The sequence below is a fragment of the Dasypus novemcinctus genome, chromosome 1 (assembly GCF_030445035.2).
Source record: "Dasypus novemcinctus isolate mDasNov1 chromosome 1, mDasNov1.1.hap2, whole genome shotgun sequence".
Classification (NCBI taxonomy): Eukaryota; Metazoa; Chordata; class Mammalia; order Cingulata; family Dasypodidae; genus Dasypus; species Dasypus novemcinctus.
In genome coordinates this window covers 125,521,587-125,532,729 of record NC_080673.1, presented here as the reverse complement: position 1 = coordinate 125,532,729, position 11,143 = coordinate 125,521,587, and the positions used below count along the sequence as shown (strand labels likewise).

At 37.5% G+C, this 11,143-nt stretch overlaps 1 protein-coding gene across 1 annotated transcript; it reads right to left on the bottom strand.

The window, feature by feature from the left end:
• Window positions 1–1,844: 1,844 nt before the first annotated feature.
• Window positions 1,845–10,409, bottom strand: NAA11 (N-alpha-acetyltransferase 11, NatA catalytic subunit). The gene is made up of 2 exons (XM_012529971.3): window positions 9,590–10,409; window positions 1,845–4,732 (listed from the first exon to the last, which is right to left on the bottom strand). The coding sequence occupies exon 1, from the start codon at window positions 10,295–10,297 to the stop codon at window positions 9,602–9,604; it is 696 nt and encodes a 231-aa protein (XP_012385425.1). The 5' UTR covers window positions 10,298–10,409; the 3' UTR covers window positions 1,845–4,732; window positions 9,590–9,601.
• Between the last annotated feature and the right edge of the window lie 734 nt (window positions 10,410–11,143).

Genomic DNA, 11,143 nt, shown 5'->3' with positions numbered 1-11,143 from the left:
TTTACATGCCTTCTTACAAATTACAATGCAATTTTTCTAACACTACCTCACTGTATAATAATACAGAAGGTTTGGAGATTATTTTTAATCTCTATTTTATAAATAAGAAAACTGAGCATGCCAGAGGATAGGTAAGTGTAATAAGCAAAACTAAGAGTGAAAATTAAGCCTTTGGGCTCTGATGCCTGTGTTTTCACTATCTCTTGTGAAAACTGCTTTACTTGCTATATTTTCTGGTTTTTATAATATGTAATTGAAGTGATGCTCCCATTCCAAAGGCACAAAATCTGTCTTCATTTTGGTCAGAAGAGCACTGTATATATGATTTATAATGAAATAAATTTTTTTCAGAACTTCACAAAATGTAATTCCCACGTTGATATAAGGAAAGATGGTGCTTAACCTTTCAAGTGTGCCTCAAGTAAATGATCTGTATCTTTCAAGATTTCAAAGATGCATTCATGTCGAGGAAAAAGGATAAAGAAGGACTTTGATAAGTCACTTGGTCTATTTCATTGGGTTTTGGCTGGGTACTGTGTTAATAAAAGTTTCAACTCAGAATTCTCACATCCTGATGGGATATGAGGAGCTAATGATACAAACAAACAAGGGGCCTGTGGCTCCAGACTAACCTGGGATCTGGTTCCCCAGGTTAGTCTGGACATTGCAATATATGAGTTTTTTGTTCCAGATACAAATTAGGAAAGCCTCAAAATATGATTTATATGAGTACTCTCAGTCTTCAGGCTTATGGTATATATATATATCACTAGGCCAAGTTGTGCTTATAGTCCAAATGCTCAGTATGTAATTGTAAACTTGGAGACAATATGGAAGGATGAAAATTAGGTTAATATTTGCTAACTAGAAGCAGGACACTGATGTGGGAGGGTTGAAGAAAGAAAAGGTGGGGGAGTAATAATGACAAAAGAAAATAAAACATGATATAATCCATTTATGTAAAATATATATACTATCATATAGATCTCCTAAATCAAATGATCATATTTATGTAAAATTCTGTGTGTATATGTTTTTTAATAGACAAAATTTATTTTATCTGCACTGAGTTCTTTGTCTTTTGAGGGATTAATTTAAATCTGGAGAATATCACCATTGAGAAAAAGCGCTCTCCTCAATTTTTATGAGAAATTCAATGTCTTATACTTGTTACTGATTTTCAGACAGTGGTGTGTATAACAATCACCTGGAGACTGGTTAAAAATAGAGGATTCTGATTTTGTAACTTTGAGCTGGAGTCAAAAAACTGCACTTTTAACATAGCATCTAGGTGATTTTCATGTAAAAGGTCCATGAACCACATTGCGGTAGATATTTTTATCCCTTGATGGAAACTGTCTCTTCAAAGTGTTTCCATACCACCTCCACCCACATAAAGAATCTGCACTCTAATTACAAAAAAATAATAATAGGGTGGTATGTAGGAAAAAATACACCCTAATGTAAATTATGGACTAGAGGTAATAAAATTATAATATTCTTTCATCGACTGTAATAAAGGTATCACACTCATGCAAGGTGTTAATAATAAGGGAAGGAGGTGTATGTAATTTTCTACATATTTTTGTAAACCTAAAACTTCCCTGATTAAAATAAATAAACAGACAAATCTTTCAGTGTTACTTTTCAAATTCTATTACAAATGTCAGCATGGAAAAAAAATTAGTGTCTGGGGGTAATCTGTGAACCAATGAACACAATAAATTGAGTTAGTTAAAAGTGAAATAATTCACTCATTTATAAGCCAAATGAGGAAAAGTTAATAAATCAAAACAATTTAATACAGTTGATTATCATCAATAAATTTCACACACTTCTGTATATACAAACTTTTTTTGGTCTACAGTACACAGTGAAGAATGTCTACAATTTTTATTGAAATAATTTGGTCATCAACCTATGTAACAGAATTCCAAAGACAAACAGGATTTGTTTGAGTGTATATCTAAGAATGGAATTCTGAATTATTTAGTGTCACAGAGGTACTGGAGAGCAGTGCCAGGATCGGAGATGAGCTTTAAGACCTTTTCTCATCACGTGTGTTCCCCAGACCAGGAGCATCAGCTTTGTCTAGGTGCTTATTAGAAATGCAGACTCAGGCCCCACCCCAGACCTCCTGAAACAAAATCTGCATTTTTAACAAAATCCATCAGATGACTCATATGAATGTTAGTTTGGAAACCTTCCTTTCAGCTATCTCAGGGTTCTGATCTCTTCCAAATTTTCCTGGCTTTGGAACAACTTAACACTATTTCTCACCTCTCCCACAGATCCACGCACCCCACTATTTTTATTATAGATTATTTTCCTTGCCTCTGATTCTTACCTCCAAAGGGAAAACTGCACAAATTCTGACTATGTAACTCATAGGTTTAATTCACAGGTTTATCATTTTCAGCTAAAGAAAAATGCTGATGATTAATACCGCAAAAAAATTGGCTGACAGACGTGAGCCTACCCAGGAGTTTCTTTAAAGCTGCAAGTAAAGGAAGGAGAGTGGGTTATTCTTACAAACAGTACAAAGGTATTCACACCATTAACTGTCCTACACCCTTGCTTCACAGTTTCTTTGGCTTCTCTAGGCCTGTGCTTAAGTTAAAGTAGTCAGTCCATTCAGGGAAAACAATCATCTGTCCCATGTAAAAAGAACAATGCCATTCCAAAAACCAGTGCGATAGGCTCCCACAATTTCAGCATTACAGAAAGTCACCGCTACTGCTAAATCACCCTGGATGACTTAGCAATATGCTAAAATGTATGCCCAAAGCAACACTAGTATTATTGTTTATTTTACTTTCATTACCTAAATAGGCATAACCCAAACTAGGGAGGTTGCTATAATTCTCCTTTCTCCTAGTGTGAGATTGGGAAAGAGGTTATAATGAGAATAAGGAAGAGCAGCCAATAGTTTTAGTAAATAATACGACAAAAGTCAGATATCATTTCTTATTTTCCAATTGCTCAAATTCCTATTCTGCTTTTACAAGAGAAAATAAATGTGCTGGTGCTAGAGAGAAATCATTCAGGTAAGCTGAGGCTACTCCTTCTGTTTCTCCATCTGCTAAGCTGTTAACACGAAGACATATTGACAAGGGCTCAAGGAAAACATGGAATATTTCATCAGTAAGATTATGCTCCCCTAGAGACAGATGTTAGGAAGCTGTAATATTTAAAAATAAAGAGATAAACACATGCTTGAAGGAAAAGAATAAAATAATTTTAGAGTTGAGGGAGAAAATTAAAAATAAAAGATGGAAAACTTTGTGTTGGCACAGGAAATGGAAAATCCTTATTGGGTAGGAAAAAAAATTCCTTTATTATCTGCCTCAGGCAGTCATTTACTATTGGGCTGACGTTCTTGGGGTACACTGGGGGTAGATTTGTAAGAAGTGCTTAGCAGGGCTGGTTATGATTACAGAGATGGACTATCTCTTGTCATCAGATGGTTAATGCCAGGGCTTTGACTTAAATCCATACATAATTTTTCCTAAAAATGTAAACATGAAACATGTTATAAACTATAGTAATTCACATTCAGTGCCCATAAGAACATTAAGTAATGATATTTGGCTATACCTAGTGACTTTCACTGCAAAGGTCAAAGCACTTGAATTCTTTTTTTTTGAGGTACTGGGGACAGGGGATTGAACCCAGGACCTCATATGTGGGAAGCTGACAATCAACCACTGAGCCACATCAGCTCCCGACTGGGTTTTTTCATTTGTTTTGCTTATTGTATGTTTGTTTGTTTTTGTTTTGTCTTGTTTTAGAAGGCACTGGGAACCAAACCTGGGACCATGTGGGAAGCAGGTGCTCAACCACTCAAGCCAATTCACTCCCCCAAAGCACTTTGTCTTTACTTATTTTTACAGGAGGGGAAAAAAAAATGAAAGGGGGTTATAATTGTAGGTTATGTAAAATATTTAAATGACATAGAGTTGCCATGTATTATGCCAACACTTACAAAATAAAATCTATTTGCTGAAGTTTTCACACTTTTATAAATAAAATGAAAAGAGCAGCAACAGAAAAGTGGAAGGAACTTTGGCTTTGAATTCACAGACTAATATTTACTTCACTTTTTTGAACTGAAGTTTTCTCATCTGTAAAACAGGGAAAATGATACCTATGTCTGGGGTTGCTGAGAGTATTAAATATATGAATACAGGCCATAGTATTGTACCTGAACATTATGGGTACTCAATGAATGGCAAGTTATATCATTAAAAAAAAACAAAACAAAAACTGACACAAACAAGAATACTAATTCTGTTTTAATTACTGGTTGTCCTTTAAATCTCCAAGTTGTGATTGTAAAGTAGAAACACATATTTGCCACTTTCTCCCACAGAAGAGCTTCAGGAGTTTGCCCTGTTTCCTGTTTGACATGCTAAGATTAGACAACCTTGCAGGATACCCCTGCCCAAACATAGGACCACAACAACAGATAAAATGGTGGCATGGGTGTGAAGAGGCTGAGGAAGGTTCTGTCATGGCAGTCCTCAAAATTCCTTGGCTCTTGTGCAGCAGGCTCTTGAACTCTTGTGTCCAGGCATTCCCTCCTGTTCCCAGCAGGGAATGTAGACGGTTGTTGGGAGCTGAGAGTGAGAAGTCATTGAGGTTACTGTGAAGTGATCCCAGAGCAGAGGTTGCAGAGCAAACAGCCTAAGCCAGGATCAGAAGGCAGATGTGGCTGAGACACAAGAGTACCCTGTTGAGAGGTAAGAAAAGAGCAAGTGAGCAAGGGAGGGCTACAGGCTATGAAAGAGCAGAATACTGTTTTAACTAATAATAGACTTAAGTAGTCAATCAACAAGGTACCCAGTAACCAGCTTAGACAATATATCTCCACGGAAGCCAGCGAGAAGTCAGATGACAGAATAAATATCCACATATAGATCTGGGGCCCTCTCCACAACCTGCCTGAGAGCCAGAGGCCATTTCTGCCAGGAAAAGGGGGAGTAGGGAGAATGCTGAAAGACTGAGATTTACCCCAAACCAAGACACTTTTGCTTACAATCTTCAAATCCCATCCGATCCTGCTCCATTCAAAGAAAATTAATTTCCATTCTAAAGAAATGAAAGGACTTTTGATTCTTGATAAGTTCGATTTTTTTAGCTCTTGATAAGTTAGATGCACTGTGTCCAATTCTATAAGTCATATCCCTTTCTGTGAGATCAGGGGATGCAACCAAAGTACCCACTATGTCTATTCATAATTTCAAAGTAACTTAAGTGCATTAAGTAACATATGTTATTTTTTCTTCTTTCCTCTCTTAAAATTACTACATTGGTAATTTGGGAGGGTCATTCATTTATTCTGGCATTAATTCATTCAATGAATATTAACAGAGTACCATGAATCAATAATGTACCAAGCATTAATGAAAACAAAGATAAATGAAACATGAATCCTATCCTCAATAAGCTAGAAAGATTTGTTTGATGAGTGTAAATGGATTATTTACGTTAAAGCTGGTGGAATATTGCAACCATTACCATGTAAGTGAAAACAAAACAAAACAGCAGCAGAATCCCACAACTGTAAAACTGTATTCTTTTTCCATCAATCACATATACCTAGAAGTAATTATACATAAGGTAGAGGTTGACTATTATGAATAGGACTATTATGAACAGAACAGTTAAAAAGCATTTTTATACAAAATCATCATTACAGTAAAGTCTATTTCCAAAATATCAGGAGTCAATCAACTTGTGGGACAGTCAGAAGTGTATAATATAAATCTCATTTTTTTAAAGAGTATGTTTGCTATAATAGCAGAGGAAGAAGATGTGGAAGAATAGGTCAGAAAGTTTATTACCATTACTTTAAAAAAATGTGTTAAAACACACTTAAGATAGGCATGCAAAAGAAGCTGTATAAAAACCAAATATTACATAGCTGTTTTAATTTTCTTAGTAAATATTTTTTTTAAATTTTCATAAATTAAAAAGTTAAATAACATCATAATAAATGTCCCAGAAGAGTTTGCTGTTTGAGGAATAGAAATCTTTCATAAAGATATTCTTTTAAAATTTGAATATTATAGCCTTTAATTTATCAGCTTATTAAGTTAAAATTTTTACATAACCAGGTTTTCTTAAATTGGGTAGATGGGAGCCTGAGGTATGTAAGTTAATTATCAACATGCCTTTATGAACACAGAATAGAATTTTATGAGTTGACTTTTAAAAATTCTATGATGTTCTGAGGATATTCTTCTATAGAAGTAGCATTGCAGAATGTTTTCAGAAAGGCTTTTACTCTAGCTTTTTCAATCACTGCTCACTCACTGAATTTTTAATATCCTCTCTTCCTTACCTCTTTCACTATAAAACTCACTGGGTTTTATATATTGGAGCATAGGGAGAGTAGTATACACACTTAGGAAAAAAACTGCTTAATCAGTTACCTCTGACAAAGCTAGTATTTCAGTTATCCTAAATATATTATCACACACTAACTGAAAGATGACTTTGTTGCAAATTATAAAAATCTCAAGAAATGATATCTATCTGATTAGTATTTCAAAACAGTATTTTATCTCTTCCTAACCCCTTCTTTATCTTCATAGACTGCAGCTGCATTTGAAATCTATGGTTTCTGGCATATCTGGGGTAAGGTTATAGTAAGAATTCACCAGAACTGTCAGTCTCTAACTTTCTTCCATATTTCATTATATCATTTCAGTTATAATTAGTTGTCTGGTAAAATTAAGAACAGTCTATTTCAGTGAATGTTCATGTGAACATTTAACAACTTTTTGTTAGAATGACAGCTCAGCGACAGAAAGAATAAACCAGAAATGAAGAGTCACTGAGGTAACCTTAGTTAACTAGATATTGCCAGATTTACTGAAAATTCCAAGATTTTGCATTTTTCTTTTTTGTTACTAATCATCAAGCACACATTTCTTGTCAGAAGATGAGAAGCAGTTTGATAGTACTGCTGCCTCAACGAGCATGTTCGGAACTGACCTGTCTTCAGTTCTTTGGCTCCTTAGAAACTGCCTTTGATGAGCTTTGATTCAGCTGAATGCTTTGACATTCAGCTTGTCAGTGAAAGCTATTTTAATCATTAAGATGCATCTCCCTTGCAAGATCGCAAACTGTTGCTGCTCAGACACAACATTCTATCATTTGATTACCATGTGGAAGAGAGGACGAGAGGCTGCATGGTTACTATTATTATAGATTATATTAACAGCTGAAATTTACAGAATTCTTAACTGTGTGTGAGGTATGTAGGCATTCAACAAGGATTGTCTCATTCAATCCTCACAACTATGGAATGTGATTACCTAAGTTCATGTCCCTGTTCTCTATCTATATGTATGACATGTAGGCCTATGACACGGTTTCCTCTTCTGTAAAATGGGGTAATAATAGTTACCTCAGAGGAATATTATGAGAATTAAATGAGACAATTCATAGTCCTTAGAATAGCACCAGTAACACTGAGTGCTCAGTGTTAGTAGTTACTTCTATTACCATTTTGTAGATGATGACACCCGGTCTCCCTCACTAACCGTCCTGTCTACCCACCATCAATTCTAATTTTTTACAGTCTCTATTCCATTATTTCCATTCCCAAAATGGAAATAAAGGAAAAGAAAAGATTATTTGAACTCTTGTTCCACAGCAGGGAGTACCACAATTGTGGCAAGATAATACTTCTGTATTATTAACCTTTTTCCCCTTCTTCTGTTGTTTCTTTGTTCATCATATAGCCTTTTCCCATTCGGTCAGCTAGGCATATGTGCTGGTGAAATCTGTTGAATGGTATGGTGGTGAGGGATGGTAACTGAGGCTTTGGATAGTTTGGGGGGTTTCAGAGTAGAAGAGTCATTTCTTCCAGGCCTTAATGAAAGGCATAAAGGCAGCAAGATGGCAGAATCTCATAGTTTCCCATGCTCAGGTTTGTCCAAGAACAGAAGAAATGCCTGTGTCATGTATTTACGCAGATAAACTCATAGATACCCTTTCATACCTGTGCTGCATTATGGAATGAGAGCAGCAGAATAATCTTATGCTCCTAGCTGGGCATGGAAGAATTTCCCACAGTTCAGAGCACCACCAGGATGCTTCCCATGTGGCAAGACTATGTTCCGTAGTTACAAGAAACTCCTTTTCCTTCCTGCGCACACAGCTAAACTACAGTCTCCAGCCTTCCCTACAGTTAGTTGGGGCCATGGGACTGATTTTGAAAACCTATGTGAACCTCTTTGTGCTTTCTCTTGCCTTGTCTGATAGCTGAATGCATATGAACCAGTGGAGGACACACAATTCTAGAAAATGGTAGTATCTGGATTCTTAACCTTGGATCCAGTAAGAGAATTTAAGAGAACCATGGTCTTGGATTTGGAACAAACAGTACTATATTTCCACCAACATCTAACTGAAACGTAGTAAGTCTTTCAATTATGAATGTAGGCACCAAATCACAATAGTATAAGCAATAAAAATCACAGGTATTTTCCTATAATATTACAGCCATTGACGGTATCTTAAAATATAATTTATGCTAATATTATTTCACCTCTAATTATTTCAGTATGTATCTCTCACAGATAAGGATTTTGTTTTTAACAGAACACAATACCATTTAGCTCAACTAACAAAATTATTAACAATTCCTTAACAACATCTATTACATAGTCTGTGTTCAAATTTTGCGTAGGTGTCTTAAAAATGCCTTATTTTTGTTTGTTTAAATCAAGATGCAAACAAGGTCCATTATGGCTGCATTTGGTTGTTTTGTCTCTAAAGTTTGTTTTAATAGGTGAATTTCTCCTCCTTTTTAAAAATGCCATTTATTTGCTGAAGAAACTAGGTCATTTGTTCCGTAGAAATTCCTTCAATGTGGATTTGGCAGTTTGCATAATGTAGTTTAACATATTCCTCTATTTAATGTAAAATTATTAGTTAGATGCAGGACCTTGATTAGAGTCACGATATAACTATATATTACACAGATGCAGCTATATATATATATATAAAGTTGTTACATATATATATAAACATTTTGGAGGAAGAATATTTCATAGGCGATACAGTATACATTCTACTCCGATAGTAGGCACTTAATGCGTGCCTCTCTTTTAATATTAAGATCGACTCTACCACTTTAAGTGTTCTAGGTTCAGCCTAATCCATCATTATAAAGTTCTCCAACTTTCACCTACAAATATTAGCCAATGATCTATTATTTCAGCAAGGGTTGCAAAATGGTGATCTTCTAACATTCTTTCTGCATTTATTACCCAGAACTCTTCTATAAAGAAATTTCTTTATTCATAAACAACATGGATAACCTGAAATACATTTCATACAGGAACAACAAGATAAACACTTGTTGCCTTTAACTGACCCTATGTTCAACATATAAATTGGTGTCCCATTAACTTCCAATAATGAGCAGTAAGTCTCTTCACTCCATACCCCTGCCAAGTCACCAAGTCATTTTCACTACGAAACCTAGCAGGGCTAGAATGGAGTGGGATAGGATGGGATAGCACAGGCTAAGGGGGTAGTGGGGAAAGGGGGACCAGGGAAGGGAGAATACCTCAAGCGGGCTCTAGGAGGTGGAATCCGAGTCTTCTGAGCTGTCCAGCACGTCCGTGCTCTCGTTGCTGTCACTTCCACTATCAGCAGCAGGCCGGCTCTTCTCTTCCTGACGCGCCTCCTCCTGACACGCCTCTGCAGAACCTGCAAGTGCGCTGCCACGCGTCTCCATCTCATTCTCCCTGGAGCCCAGCTCCACATACCCGCCCTTTTTCTTCAGCTGCAACAGCCGCCTCAGCTCATCTGCCATCTGAGAGAGATCCCGCTTCATAGCATAAGCATCTTCTCCATCTGCATAGTATCTGGGTTCCACTTCGCTAACCTGAAAGTTGAGAGTGTTAGAATAGAGGTGCAAGGCTGCCCGGTTACTCTTCCTGACGTGCAGGGACACATATTTGGCGCTGAAATTCTCGATCATGGCTCGGGAGGCCTGGTCCATCAGCGTCTGTGCCAGGCCGAGGCGTCGGTGTGAACGCTTCACGGCCAGTGAGGTAATGTGTCCATGGGGGACATCATCTGGGTCCTCCTCCATTTTGGCTAGGACATACCCCACAATCTTCCCGTCCTCGTCCTCAGCGATGTAGGACAGCTGGGGCCAGGAAAGGCCATGGTAAAAATAGTACTTCATCTGGTAGTTCTCGGGAAGGCAAAGGAGGTTGCAGTGTTGCATGTTCATCAGGTCATCCGGCCGAGCATTGCGGATGTTCATAATGGCGGCAGGAAGGAAGCCGGGGTCGCCAAGCGAAAGCTACACCGTTTGTCACGGTCGCTGAGGCCAGGCTGGCTTAACGCCGTGGGGCCTGGAGGGCCTGGGCGGCGTGGTGGCCCGACGGCGGAGACGCGAGTTGGCGGGAAGACGGGATGACCAGGAGCCGGAAGAGGCGGTGCTGAAGCGTGGCTTCCTGAACTGTGCTGCCCGGCCCCAGCCAATGAGGTTTTGACTTCACTGCGCGTGCACTTAGGCGCGGTGCTGGGTGCGTGGGGAGGAGGAGTTCATTATAATCTGCGTTAAATCTGTTGCTACCATTATTCTTATTTTAATTTCCGTTTTAACTTTTTAATTTCAGTATAGCTGGACAAATTTTCCTCCACTGTCAAACTCAGGGAACCAGATCCTAGATCAAGAACTAGAATATTTTCAGCCCGCAGAAGCCTCCTGTGTGCTCCTTTCTTCCTCCTCCTCCTTCCAAGAGTAATTATCCCTTAGACTTCTAGAAGTCTCTATATAAGTGGAATCCTACTGTGTGCATTCTTTTTGTGTCGGGCTTTTTTTCACTCAATATTTGTGCGTTTCAGCCACCTTTTTGTGTGTATTTGTTGATTCTTCATTCTCTTTTCTATTTACTATTTTAATGCCTAACTATATCACTGTTTATTCATACAATCCCTTTTGGCCGATTATGTTGTTTCCAGTTTGGGACTGTAAATACTACATATTTATATTTACCTAGAATGGGGATTACTGGGTCACAGGTTATTTCCACATGCAACTATTATAAGTATTGTCAAGCAATTTTCCAAACTAGTTGCGCCACATTCTCTTTACTTATTTGGT

Coding starts and splice junctions, on each gene's coding strand:
- NAA11 (XM_012529971.3), bottom strand. CDS start 10,297: ATGAACATCCGCAATGCTCGGCCGGATGACCTGATGAACATGCAACAC.